At 38.8% G+C, this 26369-nt stretch overlaps 1 protein-coding gene across 1 annotated transcript; it reads right to left on the bottom strand.

Moving 5' to 3' along the window:
• Positions 1-15547: 15547 nt before the first annotated feature.
• Positions 15548-25042, bottom strand: si:dkey-6n21.13 (2-oxoglutarate receptor 1). The gene is made up of 3 exons (XM_046065060.1): positions 25004-25042; positions 24765-24807; positions 15548-17198 (listed from the first exon to the last, which is right to left on the bottom strand). Exon 3 carries the CDS (start codon positions 17031-17033, stop codon positions 15582-15584), a length of 1452 nt encoding a protein of 483 aa, XP_045921016.1. The 5' UTR covers positions 17034-17198; positions 24765-24807; positions 25004-25042; the 3' UTR covers positions 15548-15581.
• Positions 25043-26369: the final 1327 nt, after the last annotated feature.

Genomic DNA, 26369 nt, shown 5'->3' with positions numbered 1-26369 from the left:
CACTACTAGTGGCCGCTGAAAACTACATATCGCTCCTTTAAAAAAACAAGTTCACAGCTTAACTTGTTGTTCCTCCTTTGTTCCTCTTTCAAAAAGGCAGAGACCTTAGAATGAAAGGTAAATGAACAAATGATGTTAGTGACTTCCAGGAGTCAACAATACCACCACATCTAGATTCTGCACTTAGCCTACTATATTTCCCAGGCCCCATAGCAATAATCTATATTTATACCAAATGTGCATATAAACTTAGTTATGGAAGTTAAAATGTGAGAAGTGATTTGGGCTTGTCTTCTGTCAATATTGTACTGTATCGTTAGCTGTCTGACATGAAACAGCATCATGTATATATATTTTTTCAAAGCATGTTATGTTCTATATTTTCTAACATGAATTTTCACCTTTCACCATTTTATTCATGTTGGTACAATATGAAAGTCAACGTGGAGACACATGAAATGTGCTAATTCATCATGTCTGCTTTTATTGTTGTGAAATTATCATTAGATGGTGATTCATAAGTCCAGTTAGACTTGACTGTATCTGCGTCAGACCTGCATTGCATTGAAAGCTGGATGTGGGAAAATCCCAACATTATCACACTATCTCTCAGATTTATTAATATTAATAACAAAGTTAGATTCTTATCAACCCACTTTGCTAAAAAATATCTTCGAGCACACGGGTCAAATGTAGGTCACTTTGGATAAAAGCATCTGCCAAATAAGTAAATGTAAATGTTGAGCCTAATGACAACTGATAATGTTGACCTCAAAGTAGTTGTTGATCTGCCCCATCAACATCCCGGATCAAACACTCGGCGGGTGGTATGTGTTCCGAGCTGTCTGCACAAGACTCAGATGATGAGAGGAGGTGGACTGTGTTTCTTGTGCATCAGTGATGCTTGGTGCATATACATAGTCAAGATGGACTCCGTTTCCCCCATATTATCTTGTTTTCGCTGTTTATATTCCTTTAAGACCAAGGTTGTGTTGAAAAGTGGTGGGGACATAAGGGCCCAGATCAGGGGTGCGATGATACACTTGGGTCATGAGACAGTGCTTGACAACAAGACAAGAAGACTTTGAACACTATTCGAAGAAATAGCCTATTTGATGCTGAAATATATGAGCGGGGGGTCTGGGGATCCTTCCCCAGAAGATTTTGAGCATTAATCACTTATTTCATTTCATTTTCTGCTCCAATCTATGGTGTAAATGTCTTTATTTACATAAAAGGAAACAAAAAGTTCAGCTGCCCTGTGACAATTCATAAATACAAAAATATAACAGAATATAATGAAGTAATCAACTGCTTGTTTTTTTTATGTAGCTTATTAATAAACCGTTCTCAAAGCATTTTCATTTGTTAGTTAACATTTCTTGGTGCAAGCTGTTTTTCAGAACATTTTTAACAAATGCTTTCAAAAAGTGATGGGGACAAAATCAGCCATTTTAAAATGTGGAGGGGACATGTCCCCAGGGTAAATGACACCTATGCCCAAGACATAAATTCAAATAATGCACTGCAGAATGTTCAGGGTGTATGTATGCCTATGTAGGCTATATAGCCTTTGTCCATAAATAACTGTATATAGCCTTTTGTTTTAATTTATATATTGTATGTTACCATATTTTAAAAACACATTTAAGTCTAAGTTCTGTGTGTGTAGCAGGAAGGACCAATAAATCTTTTTGTTATACACTTGTGCTGTTCATTTAGAGGTAACATTTGTGAACCTCAGTATGTTGAAATGAGAATATTGATATGAGCACACATTCTGCTGGCACATTTCAAGTCTGATGTGTACTGAAATGAAGAGAAACCAGTGGCCATGTGGAAAGTAAGAAAATCCCACAGAATAATCTAAAATACTCTTATGCAAGAATGTATGGTGCAAAAATAGCAGTGCTGCCCTTTAAAGGTGCGCAGTGGATTACTGTGTAAAAGATAACAATGCTATTTAATAATCTTGTTCATGTTTGCTTCATTTTCTTACTTATCAAACTACATTCAGCTGCTGGACACCAAACACCATCATATTCTCTCCTTATTTAAAAATGAAGTGAAGTCATTTCCACAGTCCAGTTCCAGAAATAACCCTCAAGTGAAACTGGAAATGACAGCGGCTTCGGCCACAACCGGCTCTGTCTCATGTACCTTTATTAGTTCAGTATGTAGACGCAAACATGAAAGGATCAGACATTTTGTTTTTCAAATATTGGGCGTTTATTAATAGTGTAACAGAAATCTATCTAATTCTTCAAAGAGCAATACGTTAATATTTAATAAATAACACTGTACAGATATGTAAACATAAGGTACAATACGTTTTCTTATTTGCTGGAGGAAGACGGTGTTGAAGAGGATTGAGAGTCTGACAGGAGCAGCACATATCATACTGGCAATGCAGAGAGAACTACCAGTAATGATGTGCTGCTGCAGCCTGACACACTGACTGCTAGCCTCAAAACACACACACACACACACACATACACACACAGTGTTGCTGAATAAAAATACCGAGGTAGGCTCCCATCAGACATTTCTGTTCACAGCTGTATTTATAAAAAGAGTATGAATTTGTATTTGATAAATAACAAAATAGCCACTGAGACGATTGGTTTGATTGAGCTTTGGGTGTTTTTAATGAAAATGATTTAGATTAAGGGTAGGTTAAGGTTTAGGTCAACAGTGAAGAAATTAAATTTGTAAATGAAATCAAATGAAGTAAATTCTACAGTATCATGTTTATAATGTATGTGTGATCATGCATGTGATACATAAATGTGCAAGTCTCCACCATGTTTGAACCAATGAAAGATGCAGCTTTCCATTTCAACACAGTGTCATTGGCTCCACTAATCTAAAATGTTTAGTTGTTTTATATGCATTTATTTTTGCTGTAGAATTGTTACTAGCCACATTTGAGTGGATGAATTTAAAGTGTAACTTTGGGTGCATTTATAAAACCTCCGGTGATGACTGAAGGGAACAGATTTCCTCTTTTGGCATCTAAAGAATCTCCACTCGCGGTGACAGTGTGGCAGTCGGTGTCTCACAGGATGGCTTTGATAAATCCACCTGCTAAAAAAAATAGAAAACGTAATACGAAATGTAATGAACATGCTCTGCTAACACTCCTTCAGTAACTGCAGACACTTGGGGTGAGTGTGTGTTTAGTCATGGCCAGGACAGCTACTTACGTTTGCATCTGCACCAAATAATACGATACTTAACAATACTGAATGTATTATTTTAGTAACCATATTAATATTGTTAGATTATCACATTTACTAATGTCCTTTGCTATGTGGAGCTCTGACCATCAGGATAAAAGAGGTGGGGTGGTGATAAAGTGATAACGAGCCAATCAGAGCAGAGGTTACACTACACTGTGCAAGTGAATGCATCATTTCTAGCAGAGGATAAGGTTCAGGCTGTGAGAGGTACACTTTTGAGATAGTTATGTGTCTATTTAGTACATCATATGGGATATTATAGTATTTTAATTATTTCTGACAGCAGCTGATAGCTGTGCTTCCAATCAGCAGGCGTGACAATTAAATACTGAATATTTAAAATATTAAAAAACAAAAATTTTACAAATTAAAAATTGTTTTAATTAAAAATCTCCCCTGAACTGTGCTCTCAGTTTATCAATCCATGCGTACAATTTATTCACAAAGATCCAGACCACATTTTCTTTTCTACCGACTCCAGGCTCCATTATTATTCACAAGAAACATGCATCGACAGCTGGATGCATTTCATGTTCTAAAAATTGTCATTTCATTAAAGTATTTCTTTTTCACCAATACCCCCAGTTTTAACAGTGTTATTGGTTTATGGGGGTGTCAACCACAGTTCTCAGCTGTTCCTTATGTTGTTAATGATGAGGAAATGTCTCCCTGCTGTTGTGGAGGTAGGAATACACAGAAGGAGAACAGTAACTGCTGAACACTTTTTTTTACTCTAGTCACTAATTACACCTCTCAGAAGCCTGTCATATGTCTCAGATTCGATTGGTATTACACTGGATGGGTTATTAATGAAGGAAAAAAATATTTTTCCTTTTGTTTTTAATCTCACTTTTTTTTTTTTTACAAGAAATGGCAGCACAAATTCAGTCAATTATCTCATTCAACCTAATTTTCTTAAAACAAGTGACAAGTTTCATTTTCTTGGCACTAGTGTAGTAATTGACCTCATGTTATGGTGTTTTATGATAATGACATTCATTAGAAAACCTCTTGTATCTGAACAGGTGGTGATATGACAGGCTCACATCCACTAAATCATCAGTATTGTAAAAAATGAATCATTATTTGTGCCAATTGATTTTGCTGAGTAGAATACATTAAAAATCTAAACCAAAATTATAAAAACTGTAAACCAAAATTAACCAAAGTTGTCATAGAAAGTCTGGCTGTTCCGTACACAGGCTTCAACTGAACTGATGAAGCTGCACACACAGAGCAGAAAATCCATACATGCAGAGGACATGTATGACCTTGGACCTTTAAGAAGCCAGTAGTAACAGGAGTTCCTGCAGTCACAAGTGCACCACACATGAAGTCTGACTGGGAGTTGGTCCAGGGTGTTGTTGGGAATCCCAGGGCTCACGGTGGCAGCACATAATGATTTGGAGTGATTCAGCACATATCTGCAAAACATGATGTGCTGCTAGAGCGCACCCTGGACACACTGATCAGATTTACTGCCTAAAACTGCACACACTCTTGGGGAAACACATCAGTTTAACAGCCAAAGACACAACAGGATCTCATGCTTTATTTAAACTAATTTTCCCATGTTAATTTAGGTACTTATTAATTACTAATCTGTTAAATTTACATAGAACATGCTCTCTTAATGTAAATGTGTCATACATGCATAATACATTGCTTTAAAAGGGTAGTTCTCTTTTAGCAGCTCACTTCAGCTAACAGTGGAGCAGTCTGTTGTGAAAGAGTAAAGGAATATTGACATACATTCTTTTTTCAATGTTCATTCATTTGTAAAGTGAATATGACCCAAACAAAATGGTTGGAGAGGACAAAATGGAGGAAGAGGAAGAAAAAAGAAGAAGGACTAGAATCATACATGAGAAAATGCTTCTCTGCTTAAGAATGACTGTAGAAAATTTGAGTAAAATCTCCATTTGTTATAGGCTACATATGGAGGACCATATTTTCTCCCATTTGGTTTTCCCTCACAGTGCAGAAGTGTTTTGTATAGATAACCTGCTCACACATTAAAAACTTGCTTTCCTGAATATACTGTTAATTACACTGAAATACTGGCATTCATACTGAAACAAATGAAGTACCACAGAAAACTATTACATTAAACATTAAATTAAAGTATCACTATATCCTGCCTGGGTTAAATTGCCAGCTGCTTAGAACACAGTGGAAATCCCCATGCTAGAAATAAACAGCAACAACTGCAAGGCTGTAAAGTTTCTCCACCTTTGCTACAGAAATGTCACATCTCCACACTACAAAAATACATCTTAAGCAAGCAACTTTATTCATACAGTCACCATGTGACAAAGTGCTTCTCATCTTAACATCTCTCTCTGGGGGGGCTATGGCAGGTCATGTGTTGCTGCTGATGTAGAAATGATCCAGACTCATGCAACATACAGTAGTATTAAACATTTTTGTTTATGGGTCCAGCTCTAAGCCTCTACATCCATACAATCTAATTGTTTTTTTCACTTGACTTTATTCCTGAACCTATGCAGCAGGTGGAGGTGAGACGGAGCTCAGTCATCATTTGTCATATGAGAGAGTAAGAAGGATCCAACACATCAGACTGAAGGAATTATCCTCACTTGCTTGTGTTACATGCTGAATACAATCACAGAAAGCTGTAACTCATCCTTATTTTATACAGCCATCAGGTGATTCCTGTGTTATTAACTGAGTAATCAGTTATGCTATAAAATGTGTGAACCAAAATGAGGTCTTTAAATTGTTATTTTGATCAAAGCTGTGCAATTAACAGGGACACGAAGCAGCAGCAAACCTCACACTGAATCAATATAAAATCATCATATTGAACAAACACAAGAAAAGCCTGTAACCTGAGTGTTGTTGTTAGCCATGAAGCTAACTGGTCCCATCACACACAACAGCCATATTAATGCCACATAACCAAAGGGAAGCAGCTAAAGCAACCAGACCTGAGCTATGTGAGCAGAATGAAGCTGTTCCACTAAGCAACACCAACAAGGTTCTAACAGGAACACTGTCAGAGCACAGAGTTAATAGTAGCTTTACATTGTCATCAAAGTGGAATCTGTTCAGCTCTGCTACATACAGGTGGAAACAAGAGGAATCAAACTATTGTCTTTGTATTAAAAATCTGTATTTTTAAATTAATTTTCAATATTGGCAATACTGACATATATTGTGGTATTGGTACATTTTCCGGAAAATCAGTCAATCATTGTTAATGGATAAAGGCCCAGGGGACTGAGTGTGTTTTTTGCTAATTTAGTGAATTAACACCTGACAAATCAAGTCAGTTAATTCCAATAATGCAAAGCATAAAAGCATAGAAAAATCCAGAATTTAAAGGATAAAACAAATTTAGATGTTTGTTTGATTTACATATTTAAATGGTTGACAAGTGTATGTCTCTTTTTTTAAATAATCGTTTATAGTGTCAGAAAATAGTGAAAAATTCTCATCACAATTTCCACAGTCCAAGTACACGTCTATAAATGTAGACAAAGATATTTTTGCTTGGTAGATCTTGATAATCTGCCAATTTCTTTCTCAATTATTCAATTAATTGTTTGGTCTTTAAAATGCCTGAAGATAATAAAAAATGCCCATTATAATTTTCCAAAGCAACGTTTCAAATGTCTGTTTAATCAAACCAACAGTCCACGACCCAAACATGTTGAGCTTACAGGGATATAAAACAGGGAAAAGCAGCAACTCCTCATCTGAGAAGGTGGAACCAGATTACTGTTAAAAATTATTAATAAATTATCATAATTGTTTCTGATCAATTTTCTGTCAACTGACAAATCAATTAGATGGCTATCGTTTACTCACTGAGATACAATAATTAGCCCATTGGGTACAGAGTATATGGTGTAACTGCAAACCAGGACTTTCAAACTGCATAGCTAAAGTTAGATGGCAGGAGTGAGGAGGGAACCATGGCCTGTAAGCACCACACCCCACTTTTACTTTCAGAAAAGTTGGATTTAAGTGGTAAATATGCTCATATACATCAAATGCTCTGCTATAAATTTAATATTGTATAAAAAAAATTTTTTAAAGAATTTTTAAAGTGAGGTCAACATTTAAGACAAATATGAATGTGAAGAAGTGGAACTCCTGCTGAGGATCCCACATGAAGCCTGTCAGCCATACGACCACAGTCCATCAGAAAGAGCTCTGCTGATGGAAAGTGACTGCATTTAAAACAAGAGGTCAGCATGTCAGCAGGGAGAGCAGCAACAGACCCGAACCCCCAGCCTCATCCACAGAAATCTCATCCAAAAAAAAACATGAAACAGAGGGAGAGAGACAGAGGAGGGGTTGAGGGAAAGAGGGAAGAAAGAGCGCAACTAAAATTGTGCTGGAGGGAAAGGAAGAAAGAGAGAGCAGCAACGCAAAGCAGAGAAAAGCTGCTATCTGTGGCCTGCTGCTCTCACTCACAGCAACAGAGGCCATTTTAAACGCTCCAGAGGTAAAAAAAGATTTACTTACCGTCTGCTGCTGAGATCATAAGCCAACGGATGGAAGGACTAACTAGCCCTAACTGCTGACTAATGAACAACTGTAAGTTATCTGAACACAAGTCTTTCTCTCCTCCCAGTCTGAGAGGATGCTCTCACCAAAAGACCAGTGTCACAAACTAGTATACAGTCATAATTAGTGCTCAAAAATAATAATAAAAAAGCGACATTCATAAAAGAAAACCACACACACAGACACACACATACACATACACACACCACACACACACGCACACACACACACACACACTGTATTTAGGCTACAGGATGACAAAGATTCAAACAAAAATGAAAACAGCAGGCCGAAACACGTCACTACAACACACACATGCTCCATACAAACACATGTCAATGGGAATATACCCAGTCTACTAAAAGTGACAGGGAGAGCAGAAAAAAGGCCTGTTAGGGCTTTCTGGTTGCTCCTGCTTCTGTTCCTAGTAAGAGGGGGAGTGTCGGGGGGTGGTGGGTTGGGGTGGTAGGGGTGGGGGGTTCTGGTCCCAGTCCCGAAAATTGGCCCCCCAAAAACTGAGTGTCCCCTCCTATCCTTCCTTCCTGGCCCTTCACATCTTCACCTCCTAGCTATGTGAGTGTGTGTGTCCCAGTCCTCCTCAGTGCTGCCTGCTGCCTCGCTGGAGCCCCAGCTACGCACACTGAGACAGCGAGGAGGCTCAGTAGGCATAAAAACCTACAGGGCTGCAGCCTTTTTCCCTGGCCATCACTTTCTACAATACAAATCAACATTTTTGGGGGCACTGAAAAATCCGAAAAAAAATTCTGGTCGCCCCCATGGGTGTGAGTGAGACAGGTGTGAAAGGAGGGGTCTGAAAGAGCTACTGTTCACGAGTAAAAAATTAATTTGTGGAAGGCAAGGGGGCTGCTACGCTGTGCCGAGTGCTCAGCTGTACGGCTGCCAAGCTGCTCGGCTGTCAGACCCAAAGAAAAAGCTGAGGCGACAGGGAGGGAGGAGAGGGAGGAAAAGAAAATGAAGAAAGTGTGGCTCTGAGAGGAAACTCTCTGAGCTTTCATACCCACGGTTTAAGATGTCTGCTGTCAAGAGTAAAGTTGCAAAATAAAAACCATAAACCACACACTTTAGGGAAATGAGTGCAAATATACTTTGAGACACAGATGGGCTGAGCTGAACAGAGGCACAGGTGGATGGCATTAATGCAGAAATATGTTAGTAACCGAACTGATGACTGGGCTTAGCGTTTGCTTGACTCTCCTGAATTTTCTCATGTCATTTGGTCATGAAATGGGAGTCAGTGGGAGGGAGGCCGGCCCTCAGCCTGCTGAAAGTGCTGCTCTCAAACTACACTGCTTTACCAGGAGTACGCCGAGGCCCTGCCTACCCACTTTCTGTTATGTGCATATGCGCGCGCACGCACACACACACACAGATCAAGAAAACATAAAAAACATTTTTTTAAAATGCTGGTTGAATTGTGACTTAAATAACTAGACACATGGCCTGAATCCCTCAGCAGTAGTCAGACTCACACTAGTTACCAAAGGGAAGCTTCTTTTCACTAGAAATTAGCTCACTTACACAGGGTGCAATAATAACCACCAGACTCCAGACTAACACCATTCCAGGGTTAGAAATAATGTAAGGTGTGGCATTAAAACTGGCTAGTACTCCACATGGTTTCTTAAAATGTCTGTATGGAATTTCAAAACGTTTTGAGCACCACCCTAATTTTGACCACAATTTTTTTCCAATCACAAACTGTCACATGAAAGTTTGAACTGAATCCACTGGTCAAATTATTGTAGTTTTATTTAGGTAACGTTCTTGTAGTTGTATTTGTGTTAAGAGTGATACAGTTGCTAAGTTGGGCTTGTTTTGTCAAGCAAAAAAGAAAAAAATGTTGTAATAAAAAACAGGTCACTGAAAAAGGTTGGTAATAAAAGTATCAAATCATTTCAAATCAATCCCCACGTTTTTTCTGTGCAGCATTTAAGTTTAAACTGCTCTAGTCCTTAAAGAATAAAAAAAAATTGGTTAACCTTTTCAAATCTATTACTTGTTTAAATAATCCATCAAGCAAAACATGTCAAATATCATCAGGCTGAACTGTGACGATTTGCTGCTGCTTCTTTAATAATTGTCAAATTAGTTGATAATGACAAACGGCAGTAGTTTCAGCCCTAACCTGCTTAGTAGATTTTCTCCTTAAAATGGCTGTGGAGACACATGCAGTTAACATTCTAACATGTGGCACATTTAAGTTGATAAATATATTTGTCTGTAACATAAAAAGGCAATTCCATGTCTGGGAATGGACAGCGTGTTTCAGGTAGCTTCTGCCACTGTGGATGGTTAAAATTCACTCCCAACACTCTGTAGGCTCATATTCAGTGTAAATGAAATGGGGGCAGTCATCTTAATCGGTCCTTTTGTTGTTTATTGATTTTGAAGAATTACGATATAGCACTGAAATAAATAAAGAGTTAATCAGTTGACAGGAAATGGTGACAGTGTTTGGGGATTTGAGATTGCTTAGGTAAGCTATTTGAAGACATCTCTACTGTGACAGGCATCTGTAATACTTTTTGACTTTTTATTAAATAATTGTGATCAATATCTGAGAATAAAGTTAAGCAATAGGTGCAGCCATTGAAAAGACATTTCACTTTACATTAATGTAAACACCTGTTTTAGTCATATTCAGCTGTAGTCTTGCTACATCTATATCTCAGAATACATTCACATTCTCAGAAACTCAGTGCCCCACAATAAAACACACTGAGGTACAGCTGACTGCTTAATTTACACTTTACATCTCATAACATAATTCACAAAAAAAAAAGGTTCAGACAATAAACCCAAAATCTTAAACTCACAGACAGGGAGAGGACGGACAGACAGACAGTAGATGTTTTATGATTATCTACACTAAGTTAGTCAACTCAAATGTAGGGCTGGGACTGTATCTTTACTGAGACTGCATATTAGATGTTAACAACCAGTGTTCACTTAATGATTGCTGAGCAGTGGGAGGAGATGGAGGAATATGTGGACTTCTTAAAGCATTCACATTTCTCCACAGGCAACTATTTTTCCTAATTCTTCCATATGGGAAGATTCTGGGTGCCTGTGTTCCTAAGAACTGTTGTAGGCTACATGAATGATAGTTTAAAAGTTAAACTATGCAATTACTATTTTAAGTTTTGCAGGAAAATTTCCCTTACCTACATGAAACCACGCCAGCTCTTTATATGGCTCACTGTATATTCTGGCATGTTTGTAGTGACTAAGTGCGGATCTATTTTTGAAACTAATCTATTTAAGGCTTTTATTAGTTATTAACACCAACTGTTGAGCCAAATCTTACAGAGAATCTACGGTAACACTTTAGTTTAATTTATAAGGGGATGAAGTTGGTTATTAGGGAAATTATCAGCAGGATATTTCAATAACTGCACATAACATTGGATCTCCCGAGCTGTGTCGCAGGCTGCTAACATGGCAGCAGGGTGACAGACTGGCGAGCCTGCGGAAAACTGCCGAGTCACCGGGGTTCCTAGTAAACCGAGGAGTTCTTTTTGCACAGAATTTAGACTGTATTTACTGTTTTAGTCTCAAAGTTCAGTCTCAAGAAGAACTACCTGCTTCATTTTAATACGGTTGAAGTGCAATTTCGATGCGTAACTTTATCCGGAGTGGGCTGGGGTCTTTGGGGAGGGGGCTGTGACTGGGGGAGTGTCCGCTTCCTCAACTTACTGTTATTTCTTAAAACTGTTTAGTAGGGAAATATTAAACAATTCTTCTAATGTTAACGTTAGCAAAACGTCTCTGCCTATACGTAGAAACGGCTTGGATTTTTTACCGACCTGCCTAAAAGTAGAAAAGAACAAAAAACAGAGAAACACTACGGTGTAAAGCTGGGTTTGTAATGCGAAACGGCCATTGTTTCAAACAGCAATTCATTATAGCCTACTAAGCAGGTCACACAACTGTAAAAACAAACTCACTCAGAAGCAGTTCGCTTTCTTTCCCTCCAGCTAAGTTACAACAAGCCAACCAGTAACTGTTATAACGTTATTACTTAACCATAATCCAAAAATAAATAACTGTTACTTATTTCATGTATAATAAAAACGAAATAAAATACTGAATGACTGATTGCTTACCTTCCCATCAGAAAAACTGTCCAAAAGAGAAATTGTTTTAACATAGTCCTGTCTTACAGTTATTATGAAAAAAGAAATGAGGTGGTGTGTAAATGTATTTGAAGCCGGACTCTCATTCTGTGTCAGTGAAGGATTTGAAAGTGGCGCCAACCGTTTTGCTCCTCTTCTCCCCACGCAGCCGTCACACACAGAAAAAATAAATAGAAATTCAAACACGCACGCAGCAATATTTCATCTGTATCAAAATGTGCCTGTCGACCAGCACAATCGATCCTTGCCGTTACTTTTGAATAATATCGCTTCTGTGATTTTTATTTATTTTTTGATGTTAAAATAAAATTACCATCGATGGCTTTTCTAGGCCGCGGTGCAGGACGGGAGATTGTGCGTGGCGGTTGTGTTTTGAATTTCTAACCGGTCCAAGAGAGAGGAGAGCAGTGTCTCCCCCTGCAGGGGCTCTGTCTGTCTGTCTGTCTGTCTGTCTGTGTGTGTGTGTCTGTGTGTGTACTTTTGTGACTTACCCATCTTTATTTGTCCTATGGTCAAGTCAAACATTATGCATAGGCCTATGTAATAGCGAGTGTGTGCATGTGAATAGTTAAAGTTGAAATCAAATAGATTTAACCTCTCCTTGTCTTATTTTTTATGTACATGTTGCAAAATAATAAGCAATAAAGACATACTATTGCAATGCCATTTTTATTTTAGTAATCAAATATGGCCACTAAACATGATTATGTTATAAGTTAATGTAGTCAGTGGTAAAATAGTTTCCCCACATCTGCCAAAATACTCTCAACTCTCCCTTCACCAACTGTGCACAGCAGAGGGCGCTAAAAACACATAATAAATTATGGTAAATGGGAGATTGATAAAAAATCAATATTCATGATAAGTACAAGTCATACGAGGGGGACATTCTCATTTTGCATTATAGTGTTTAGATATTAAAGACATAATAGACAATCAGACGTATATATCCGAGCAGATTTAGCCCCTCATAACACAGAAAAAACTGTTAAAGTGAGTTTTTTCTGTGTTTACTTTACTTGGAACCCAATGTTTACACATATAGCAATGGTATATGCTGTACATTGGTAGTACAGTGGAAGGTCCCAGGATGTGGCTGAAAGCTTAAGAAACATCACGGCCCCTCTGTCAACATTTTTGTGTTTTGTATTCTAACATTTCCCCTGCTGCCATCATCTATTCAGAATTTTATCAATCCTTTGAGCGCTAAGGGAATGAGCTAACCATACATCTTCTGAAATTATTTTTGAATGTTCCTTTGCTGTGAATGCCAGCCATGTGGATGTACAGTGTGTGACATTAACTCATTTGCTTTATTTGCATGACCAGTATAAGTATAATATTGCTATAACAGTTTGTACAAAGTTTAATTCAATTCAGTTTTATTTACTTAGCACCAAATCATGAAATAAATTATCTCAGGTCACTGTTCACATAGAGCAGGTCTATACCATACTGTTTCTAATATTATACTGAAACCCAAGAACTGACTTTTTTGATACCACTGCCGGATGGTGACAAGATTGGAAACAAGCAAAAAAGAACACAGTGACTAATTCAAATTTTACCCATGATCTAATTGGTTCCAGTAAGATAATAATGATGAGAGAAGGACCATTTTGAGATGAGAACAGTTCCTAAAATCAAAATGTGTTTTCTGTTTCTACACTTTGTTCAGAAATTCCTGGTAGTCAGACGGTTGAAACCTAATGACAATGATCTCTGACCTTTCCTCTAGTTACACCAACAGGTAAAATGTCCATTTGTCAAACATATCAGTTTAAGTCAAGTCAAGATTTATTTAAGTAAATGATCACACTAAGCTTTGTGTTTACAAAAAACAATATTACCAAAACTACTCTCACTGTAAGCAGCATTAATAGATCATTAAGAGAAAAAGGAGCATACTGTATACAATAAGAGTGATACAGTAATAACAACTGGTAGCAATGATAATGATAAAATTATTTAACAATTAAACCAATGTAGATTAACATTAACAATGACTAAGCTCAGGATGAGGCTTACACACATCTTGAACCAGACAAATAAAATGCTGTGGGTCATTACATAGACAACATGTGGGTTTTAAAGTGGTGGTATTATGCTTTTTGGCTTTTCCCTCTCCTTTTTTGAGTTATATACCTTTTTTGTGCATGTAATAAGATTGCAAAGTGAAAAAGCCCAAAGTCCAGCCCAAAGGGAGTTCCCATCTCCCACAGAAAGCTCTGCTCTGAACTGCATGAAAACAGCTCGTTTGTAGTCCAGCCGCTTCCCTTTCATCCTTCACATCCTTCACGTCACAGTGATGAAAGCTAAATGCACCTCATATAATGCTCGCCAAGCAGCTAGTCCGACACACCCTCAGAAACACCGGTGGAAAAACAGTGAGCTGCATCACACCTCTCGTCTCCCTTCCAAACACTAGCTACCCTCCAGGCAGTCAGTGGACATAAAGTTGTTACTGTGATGTAGAGACAGAGCTCAGTTAAAACTTTATGGATGAAAGATACTTCTGTTACAGATTAATATCTCACCACTCTGAAACTCTTGCTCCAGTTGCCTGTACATGTTGCCAAGCTGGTCGGCAACATATACAGCTGAACCGAAGCCGTGTTTGCTTCTCACTGACCCAGCCTTCTCTGCTTCTGATTGGCTAGTAGTCCTTAACTAGGAACTGTGCAACTCCCAACAAAGATCATTTAGAGATAAGATGTATCACTCCATAGCTAAAACGAAGCCTTCAACACAGGGTGAAAAGAGGAGCTGCAGCAATGTGCATGAAAAAAACATGTTGTTTTTTGATAATTAAACTATGTAAACCTGTTCTGATACAACCCCTAAATAGAATTTTGAACCTGAAAATAAGCATAATACCACCTAGGAAGAAGCTATGCTAATACAGATAGGAAGACTTCTTAAAAGGTAAGGGCAGTTAAAAATTTGAAGACATGGCATTGGCATGTGTTACTATACTACAACTATGAAATTTTAATTTTTAAGGGCCAGATTGATATAAGCCAGATTGATTATATATATATATATCTATATATATATAGATATATATATATAGATATATATATATAGAGAGAGAGAGAGAGAGAGAGAGAGAGAGAGAGCATTTCCTCAGATTTTATCGCATTTTATTTTGCTATGTTAGAAGTTCTCCAAACTAAGTTTTCAAACTAAACGTAACCGCACCAACACACTGTCAAAGGCATTTTCATAAAACACTAACATACGGAATGTCACAAAAAAACCCAAAAGAATAGTAGAGTGAGTTACACTGCTAACAGGAGACTTCCTCAGCATAAGTGGAAAAAACGCTCGATAGTTATCATGTGTTTACAGCCCCTAGAGGCTCCATAAACACCCTGTCAAACAAAACAACAGATTATCATCATTTATCACATTTGCATTCATGTTGTATCTACTCACTAGTGCAACTTTCAAAGTATGACTTTTAGCAGCGAAGCAATTAGACACATACAATTAGAGATAAAAGGTATATTAGAATTAGAATTCTTGCAGTCTTTAATCATTGGTTTTGGTACAGTGCTTAAATTATATAATATTTTGTTTTCCAGTAAAAGACAACCTACAGCACATCTAAAATTCTTTATTTCATTCCTCATGAAAACATTCATTCAACTATATATCTGACTTTTGCTCTGTTCATGTATGATTGACTATTAAATGCTTTATTTTCCTTATTGTCAATTCCGTTTTCCATCCCTCCCTCCTCTGCGTCCTCTCCTTTTCCCTTCATCCTCAGTGGCAGCAGATATCCACCATGTTGTTGGTTGGTGGTGTTTACTGCCTGGCAGCAGTGACCTCCCCCCTTGTCTTTAGTCAGGAAGTAAAGGAGGGCATTAAGCCATGCGTTGAATGATGCCAGTGGCCTTGTGATCTTATAGCACATGGAGACCATGGTCATGGTGTGACAAGGAACTCCCTTGGCCACTTTCAGCAGGAGGAAGATGGTTCTAGTTACATGAAAGGGGAAGAAACACAGAGCAAAGAGAAGGGTAATGGTAATGATGGTCTTAATAGATTTACGTCTGCGATTAGCATAAGGAGAGCGGGCGCCAAGGAAAACTGAAATTCCTTCATCTCTTCCCAGTACCCTCGACGGTCCATTGCTTCCTCTTCTCCCTCTTCCAACTATTGCAGGTCTACTTCTCTCTCTTCGATCCATTCCCTCATGTCCTCCCTCTTTCGGACCTTTATGGGACGAGGGCTGAGAATGCAGAGTCCTAAATATGGTCAGAACAACGTGAGAGTAACACCAAGCAATTATTGAAAAAGGCACAAAAAAGCCAAGCAAATGGAGTATTACGCCATAGGGTATGTAATCAGGAAACTCTTTATCTATGGCATCGTCCCAACAGTTCTGGAACTCTTCAATGACCCCTCCCAAGTTATCATAGCTAGCATTACCCTTTATCAATGACACCTTGGGGGTGTCAATACTGCTTGCATTGCTGCCAAGAACTGCAAATCTTGTCACATGACCAGTCTGCGCAAACCTGAAGATAGGGCAGGTCAAAGCAAACACTACAATCCAAACCAGAACACAAGTGCACTTGACAGCCTTCTTGGTCTCCAGTGTGATGACTTTCATTGGGTGGCAGATACCAAGGTACCTGTGGACAGAGATGCAAGTGAGGAAGAAGATGGAGCAGTAGAGGTTAAAGTAGAACAGAAAACGGACCAGGCGGCACATGAAGTCCCCAAAAACCCAGCGGTCACGCATGATGTAACTAGCCACAAGGAATGGCAGTGACAGGCCGTACATGAAGTCTGTAGAGGCCAGGTTGACCATGTAGATCAGTGAAGCATTCCAGCGCTTGGTCCGGCTGAAGGAACGGTAGAGGATGACAGAGTTAAGGGAAATGCTAAAGATGAACGTGAAAGAGTAACAGATGGGGAGGAAGATGTACTTGTAGGACTCATCTATGCTGCAGGACGGAGATGGAGGGATGGTGGAGGGAAAAGATGAGAAGGAGCCGAAGAAGTCATGGAGTACAGAGACACTGATGTTGTGAGGAACTCCACCTCTGGATGACATTGTGAGGCACTTAGTGATTTTCATGTGAGGGAGACGTTTAACAAGGCTGTAGCTTGTATATTAGGGATTCTGTCAAGCTTCTTCTCTGTCGTCCTTATACTCTGTACCATTTTATGGTAATTTTGTATGATCCTGTAAAGTCGATTTTCAGGTGATTTCAGATGGTCAAATCCACGAGTGGGTGTTCACCTACAGATAAAGAGATAAATTAGTCATCCATCTATAGTCATTTAGGATCTCACTTCATCTGATACACTATATCTCAGCCAAGTATTTTACTGGATCTTTGCAAAAGTAATCAGTGACTGCTTTCTATTGGTTTTGATGATTCTGCTTATTGCTGGTTCAAATCAAATAACTGCAGTAGAGTTCATTTTTGCCAGTTGTTTCAAATGAAGTCTATATGGTTGATAAACGATCATCATTAGTTAATCCCCTACTAATTACTCTATAGATAAATAACATTAATTTTTCAACTGAGAACTCCAGTGTCCATTTTTATGCTGATGATACACTCTCATGCCATCAATGCTACCTCAAACCAACCAGGCCTTTTCCAGGTTACACAAAGCTTGTTCAAAACTCAAAAAATATTTTGTGTTTGAGTTTATCATCTTTACATAGGTTGCCTGTTTGTTGTAGAGTGGAATTTAATAATCACCTGTTTGCTTGAAAAGTTCTGCATACCAACTTGGAGAGGCTGGTTTCTGATATTATGCAAATTTCTACTCAGATTCACTGAAAACAAAGTAAGTTAACACCCATTCCTCTGAGGAACCTGCTAATATTTTTAATACTGTAATTTGTTCTAATTCTCTCTTTCAGATTCTGCAAAAGTACCAGTAATGATAAAGAGATGGCATTTGTGAACAAGGTAAGAAACCAACTGTATAATTAGCAAACACCATACACTAACTCTAAATTCTCAAATAGTGGCCAAGAGATAACCATTCATTTATTAAACAGGCTTATATCAGAGACCTTCATTTCACATTTCTTGCTGAAATACTTTCAGTAAGAGGTCTCAGTGATCTGCTTGTTACAATTTTCTGTTAAACCAAACTTCCTCCATGTTCACCCATTGTCTATCACCTCAGTATAATGTATTTCCACAGCACTAATTTCAGTCGAGTCACACTCACACTCTGCTCAGAACACTTTCTCTTTTTATTACAGATACTGCTAAAAAAGACTCCTAATTTTGATCAAGTTGTTTTAAAATTTTTATTTAAAGATCACTGTTAAGCTATGAGAAACATGGGAATGGGATGAATGAATTCTAATGACTTTGATGGTCCCTTAACTATTCCACTTAAACGTCCAGTGTGTAATATTTCTGAGGATTTATTGACAGAAATGCAATATAATATCCCTAACTATGTTTTCAGTGGTGTATAAATACCTTAATCAATGAACTGTTGTGTTTTTATTACCTTAGAATGAGCCATTTCTATCTACATAACCGCGGGTCCCCCTTACACGGTGGACGCCATGTTGTGTCGCCATGTTTCTACAGTAGAGCCCTGCATTTCAGCCCAACTTATTTACGCCCCTGGGGCCGGGCTTCGGGCCACTTTTCACGTCATAGTTCACATGCGGGCCTCGGGCCTTTTTAGGGTTATCCTTTTTAGATTTTTAGACATTAATTAAAAGAAAATATGAGAAGTTGACGTCGACGATAGAAAACAAATATAGAAAGACATTTCATAACCTGTTTTTAACCTCTCTTATAGTTACACTGACATATGACTGACATGACAGTCTCACGCACGCATGCACACAGAAGGTTTCTCGGTGAGATGTGCTGCTCTGGTGGAAACAGCACGAGACCCTGCTACCGCAACTGTCAAGACTGGCTCGCTCTGTCTGTTTAGTGTCCCCGTCAGCAGCAGTAGCAGCAGCGAACGTGTCTTAAGCCCAGCGGGAAGAGTGATAGAAGAGAGAAGGACGGGCTTAAAACCTTCCACTGTGGATGCTGTTCTTTTTCTCCACGATGCCCTGTAAGAGACTGTTCTAACTTTTCGTTTGATTGAACTTTATTTTTCGTTTAACTGTTGGAAACTACTGGAAAAAAGAATGGCCATGTTCTTTGGTGCATTATAAGGTAAGATAACCTGCAAGTTTGTTTTTAATTTATTTTATTTAATTTATTTAGATTGTAGGCTATTGCTCATTTCGTTTGGGAGCGCTGTTGAGAGCAGCCTGCCTGCCTCACTGTAGTATTTCAAAAATGTTGTTTTACTCACTGTGGTTTAATAAATAAACATTTATTAAACTAACTGTCTGTGTGAACAGACTTGAAGTGTTTTGTAGCTAAGTATTAGCATTGATTTGAGAGGCTAAATTGATCAAACATGTTTTACTCGCTGTCGGCTCGGCTGTTTGGTCGTCATTAAAAAAAAATGCTTCAAACATTTGTCTAAATTGACTTAATAAAGAAATGAAACATAACTAACAAAACTGACATATTTTAATGGCTGCCAATAGGGCAGGCTGTCGCTGTGTAATGAAAAAAATAAAAATAAAAAAAACAGGCTTGGGCTCGGACTCGGGCTAGTAACTTTGATGAACTGTCGGACACGGGTCGGGCTAGGGCCTGAGCGCCTCGGACCAGGGCCGGGCTCGGGCCTAGATTTGAGGCCCGTGCAGGGCTCTATTCTACAGTAGCTGAAAATGGGCAAACCACGCTACAGCAGGCATTTTGGCAGGCACGTTTTTCTTCTTCTTCTTGTAGAATTCCGGCAGTGTGACGCTCATCACTACGTTGAATGCGTACAAAGAAGAAGAGAAAATAATTCCAGCATTTCAGCAATAGCAGCCATCTTCAGCAACACATCAGCTGACAGCTCAGCTGATTCCTCTCTTAGCATTCATTGGCAAATTCCAGAAATGGCGCCTATTTAAGCTGCCGTAGCCTACCTGCCCGTCCTTTCTGCTTCCTCTGCAAAAGCTCATAACCCACCGCCACCCCAGCTCCACTGTTCAGGCTGTATCTGATCGGGATACACAATAATATCAATCCGATAAGTATTGGCCGATGGGGAATATCTCATTATTGGAAGCATATCTGGGAATTAATTTGGCCGAATATAATCAAACATGCTAACAAGCGCTGCTGCACTGTTGCGCTGTGGGCATATTTTGCTGTGCACAGATAGAGCCACACAGACGCAGTTTAGGCAGCGAGCTCCTGCCCTCCTTCCATATGTCTCTGTGTGATTTACTGCAGGTAACAATGTGCAGATTGAACCTACATTGCTATCTAAGCTTAACAGTTAGACTACAGACAGCTTTCATTTAGCTCATTGTACATCTAGCTTTGCCAAGCTAGTGTTAGTGCTTTCAATAACATAGAGGATAAGAGACGTAGTCAGAGTGGATCAATTAACCCTGTCTACATGTTATGCTCATTTAATGGATGTATCGACAAAGTTGTCTTTTACTCTTGAGGTTTTGTTGCACTTACGGCAGTGGCTTGGAGTTACCTTCACTTCAACGTGTCCATGACCTATCTCTGTGCTTGCCACTGTTCGTGTGTGAGGCAACACAGAGCAGCAGAGGCTGCATCCTGATAATAAACAGAACGGTTTTCGCTAAACTTCACATTTTACTGCCCGGTTGAAAAAATGTGTATTTGGGTTGTAATGTCATGTAAAGTTAGTCCAGCGCTTTGGCTTTGCTATGTGGACAGAAATGTGCCGGTTACATTCATGAGACAATCAGCTGATTATTATTGAAAATAAAACTGTACTGCATGAAAGCTCAGATCAGCCAGCTAAACTTCACATTTTACTTCCCTGGTGGAAAATACTTTACTGCTAACAAACAGCGTTATGATAACAAGACCATGTGGAGAGGAGCCTTGATCCTCACCTGACTATGCCTTTGTAAACTTCATGTATTATGCGGTTTATAATGTGGTACAGAAACAGTGAGCTTACATTTTCCTGTTATCTGTTAGTGGTCATACTTGATGCACTAGATGTGATAGTGTTTGAGATTTTTACTTTGGTATGTCCAGATGAGCCAACCCTCCTAAGATTTAACAAAATGCATGATTACAGTACAGTAAAATAATGTATTACAGGAGTATGTGACGTGTAGCACTTCATTTATTAATGATTGATCAGGTCAAAATTTTAATTGTGCAATACTTTGGTTCATGACCATCAGCCTTAGGCCCCATCCACACTACTACGTTTTCGATTTAAAACGGAGACCTTTTGCTACGTTTGCACCTCCCGTCCAGACTAAAACAACAAAAACGAAGACTTAAAACGCTGCCGACCCCGTTTTGCGTTTCAAAACTCTGGAGGGCGTTTTAGTGAAGAACGGATGACTTTAGAAACGATGACGCAGCTGCTCACGCTAGGCTATTTGATTGGGTCTTGCAAAGCAGAAACACCATGCTACATTGTATTGTTATTATAATATTATGTACTGTGCAAATAACACTTATCTGCCTACACTCGTACTGTGCATGTCGCTGTTTCCTTTGTGACAACTCCCAGTCTGTTTTTCGCCGCCATACTCCCGTGTTACATTCAGCAACAGTCCCAGCTCGTTATTGATGCATGCATGCATGCAAAAAAAAAAAAAACTGGTCTGATGCTTTCTCTGTATTTATTTATTCTTTCGCCAAATCTTATGTAACTACAGAATAGACCATTTGCTTCATGTTTACACCGGCACGCGCATGCCCAGTGTACCTGAACGGGCCCTACTGTGTCGTTTTAATGTAGACGGAGATCAACTCCAAAACGCAGCTGAAACGCTGGTGTGGACGGAGATTCGTTTTAATTCGCCGTTTGTCAAATAAAACGGAGTAGTGTGGATGGGGCCTTAGCTGCATTTTGTGTGCAGTTCTATGTAGCTCACTAAGTGACCATATTTGGTAAGAGGGTGGAGCTGGGTAGGGATATGCATTGCTACACCTTACAGGTTGCTGTGGCATAAAGCATCGCCTGCTTTATCGTCTATTTTCCTCTAAATGGGATCATAATTTACTAAATGAACATTATGCTGTGTTGAAGACGAAAAGCTATTGACAGAGACCATAAACTCATTAGGAATGTGTTTACTGAGCTAATAAATCAGGTGAGAAGTAGTCTCATTTTCTCTCTGACTGCATTGCAATCTGACTCCTTCTTGCAACCTGTGGAGTCGCCTCCTGCTGGCCATTAGAAAGAATGCCAGTTTAAGGCACATTTTTCAGACCCAGAGTTTCCCACTTGTTTGCAATGCTAACGTGCTAAACTAAGATAGTGAAAATATATAATGTAAATATTACCTTATTATCATTAGTATGCCAACATTTTGAGCATGTTTAGTTCATGTTTAGTTCATATTTAGTTCAAAGAACCAATCACAGTATAGCCTCTGTCCTCTTTTTTACATTTGTTGTCTCACACTGAGGGGGAGGAATGGAAATAGGTAGTGCTTCCCACCACCCCACCCTCCCCTCCTCTTTAACTGTTGACTAGGGCCTTTGCACAATCTGTTTGACCTCCTGTTGTATGCTGCTGATTCTTAGTGCTTGTTTGCCTTCCTGTGTACAAGGGTATGCTGCTGATTCAGTTCTTCTTCTCACCCCATTAACTTAGCAATAAGTAACCACACTTCCCCTAGGTGTCTCCATGCATCACTCTGTACATTGGTCTTGTTCCCACTCTACTGACTATTATATCTTGGCAGTCCTGTCTTCACAGTCCTTAAATGTAATATATTATGTGACATATAGATTGGCTACAGCATCATTAAAGTCAACACTTTTTAACTAAACAGGATTCGATCAGGCGATGTTTCAGCTCTCAGTTGAAAGCTTCACCATCAGCGGTACCTCTGCTTATTAGGTCCCCCACTTAACTGTTTGTGTTTGTATAAGTGATCAATAGATAGAGTTCAAATAAATAAGGTTAACGTGTCAACCAGTAACATGACACATTAACAGTACAACACAAATAAGATGTAAAAGGTCAACTTCTTTTAACTTAAACATGATCTCACAACCTGCGCCAATCTCATATATATGCTGAAGTTTAATGATTCTGTCTCAGAGTTAAGAACAACAAGAACAAAGTATGACATTTTAGACCAGCTTTCTGGTGTGTAACTGATTAAACTGTTAATGGTTAATGAAATAACTTCTTATTAATATAGCAAACCTTTGAGACAATCATTGCATCTGGTAGTGAAACAACCCTTTTAAACTACTGGTGTTTTTGCAACTACCAAGTGCTGACCATTTTTGTATGCATTATATACGTGTTTAGATTTTGAGGATGAAAATCAATGAGCAGACGATGAACATCAAGTCTGCATCATTTATTTTGTCAGTGCTACATTATCAAGTCCAAATGGAGATTAAATTGAAAAGTCTGCACTGCATTACCTCTTCACGATGTTACTTTAACAAATCAGTGTGCAATGACTTGATGTTCACTGTGATGGATTATGCAACTCAAGCAACTTTCAAGAGTTTGCTAATACTTTTTTATATTGTAGAAAAAGGGAATTGTAGCCAATGAATGTATTGCAAGTTTTAGCCCATTTATTAATAACAAATTAACAATTAACAAACTATTACCAAATAATGTATGCTTGAGAGCTAATGATTTAGCAACCAATGCTGCAGTGTTTTAGACAAATGTTATCTTCCATCTCAGGCTTCCATACATTTTTTATACATTATGAAAATTTGGAACATCTGTTAGGACAGGGCAGTGGACAGGATCTGTAGTGGGAGCACAGTTTTTCGATTACACCATGAATATGACAAATGTCAAATGTTCAGCTGTAAAAACCTACTTATTCTTAGACTGATAGAGACTACTTTAAACTTCTTCAATTATTTTGAAATATGCATCGCTATGTGTAACAATCTTTCACATTGCCGCTCTGCTGTCACAGTGATATTTTCTGTGATTTTATTGTGAAGTCTTTGTCATGCACATGCTGACATGTAGATTATACACCTGGGTACATCTATATTTATATGTATAAGCTTTCTTCAGGAGAAATCTAGCTGGGAAATGTTTTGCATATAAAAGTAAAACATGCTACTGTACAAAGCCATTTTAACCAAGTTACTTAATCATTGTTAGTAGTCCCATACAATTAAGTAATTTCCTTATATTTTTGCTTTGCCATCAGTATAATAGGTTGGTTAGTTTATCAAGTCAAAAGGCCCTTTGAGAAAGTGTATTAGATTCAAACTTTTCTGCTGCTGAACAAATGCAAAGTTGTGACCAAAATAAAAATATATAAAATTAGATAGAACCTTATTGTTAAAATTAAGTTTAACACATTTCTATGACTTTTAGGCCCTGCAATTTGTTAAACATGAAAACTCTGCAAGAACATACAGACACCCTGTTTTTACAAGATCAATGTCACAATTACTGTTTTGTTAAAGATCCTATCACTAGTCGTACACACTTTGCTTTTCTGGACTAGATGGAGGCCAGATCAAAAGAGGATGTTTTCCAGGAGCCGCTAATGGCTTCTGAGAAAACACAGGATACACAAACTCCAGCCTGATGTATCATCTGCCTCTGAATTCGTACACAATCTCATTACATGTTTTAGCCATTTTTTATGAACTCAATGTAAGTTAAAATAAATTCTCGAATTGATGTTAAAAACTGATCTTTACTGTGAAGTCTCAAAAGATGCATTAGGAGTTTGTTTGTGTAAGGAGAACTGCATTCACAAATACCCGCATCACTGCAATCTGCTGTTAGACAAAGAGCTTACCTGTGCCAGCGATTACTTTTACTCCATATGGCTCATGGTCTACCTGTCGCCCATCAGAATAATCACAAGGAAATAAGAAAACATCCAAAAGGCTTTGACTGCAGAGCAGCTATATGTCAACAGCTTTAAATACACCTTTTCCTGGTCATTTAAAAAGATCAGAAAAGATCAGCTAGTGATCAGCGTAGTAGCAGTTTGGGTGATCAGTGACCTTGACAGTTGGAACACTTCAGCTTCACCTTTTTCTGCTTCTTCTCTGAACAGTCTGACCAGTTTCTATGGTAATTCGGTCCCTCCCTCTGTGTCATCCAATTCTTCTTCCCTGCTTCACCTTTGTGTGTGTGTGACTCCCTCTCTTCTCACCTGTTGAGCATGTTTTGTAACCAAGGCTACACACAGACAGATGAATGGATACCACCCATACATTTACATGTACGCACTTCTGAGGCAGTCCATTGATGATTTCCAGTCCCTGTACACTCTCTGGTTTTGTAGTGGTGCCAAATACCCAACTTTCCTCTGTCTGATCACAAGTGTTTTCAGTTAGTTTCGGCTTTCTCTTTGTCAGTCATCCTAACATACAGTCCCAAATGGTTTAGGTCAGACACTCTGAAGGGGATCCTACCATACCAGGAGAGCAATAAGGTAAAGCACAGCAAAGTACAGGGCAAGTCCATATGAATACAATGAATTCTCATAAAATAATGATGTTTTTCTTGACATGTCAGAGAACACAGATATGTGGGAGTGATTCTGAATGTGCATAAAGTTTTAAACAGGTGGTATTATGCTTTTCCCCTCTCCTTTACTGACTTATATACATTTTTTGTGCATGTAACAGGTTTGCAAAGTGTCCAGCCCAAAGGGAGTTCCCATCTCCCACAGAAAGCTCTGCTCTGAACCGCTTGAAAACAGCTCGTTTGTAGTCCAGCCCTTCACTTCCTTTACTTGTGACGTCACAATGGAAACGCGTCATAAAGCTTGCCAAGCGGCTAGCGGGGTCAGGCACGCCCTCAAACCAAGCTAGTCTGAGCGGAGGCCCTTCGGCTCGACTCGCCTTTGTTTGGTTTTCCATTGTAGAAATGTTTTTTTCGTATCACCTCCATTGAGGTTCCAAGCGAGCTGAGGGAAACTAAAATGTAATGTGAAAACAGACAGACTGCTGATTGGTCAGAGAGAATATTCACTTTTCACTGCATCATCATTGCTGCACCAGACAGAGACCAGCAACAGAAAGTTTTATATTTTACAGTTTTCTTATGGAATTTCATCACTAAATCCACTTCTGAGAAGTTTTGAGGTGAGAAATCAGCTGTGTAGATTTCCAATATTGACAATATTTACGTTTTTTATTTATATTTTACGAGAAGTGATGGCGGAACAAAAATGTGCTTGAATATTTTTGGAGTTGAGGAGCTCCGCGAGTGGCTGCGGGGGAAGCCTGCGCCAACAGGAGCGTGTGAGGCCGTCCAGCCGCCCGCTCACAGAGCCCTCTGCTCCCGCCGTCACACAGACCGCTGCAGCAACAACGGCAGAGGAAAACACAGCTGGAAGGTTTTCATACCGCTTATCTGTCTTTACATTCTGAGGAATGTTGAAACGTTT

The sequence above is a fragment of the Micropterus dolomieu genome, linkage group LG12 (assembly GCF_021292245.1).
Source record: "Micropterus dolomieu isolate WLL.071019.BEF.003 ecotype Adirondacks linkage group LG12, ASM2129224v1, whole genome shotgun sequence".
NCBI lineage: Eukaryota > Metazoa > Chordata > Actinopteri > Centrarchiformes > Centrarchidae > Micropterus > Micropterus dolomieu.
Note: the sequence above shows the minus strand (reverse complement) of the source record. Positions and strands in the feature narration are given on the sequence as shown.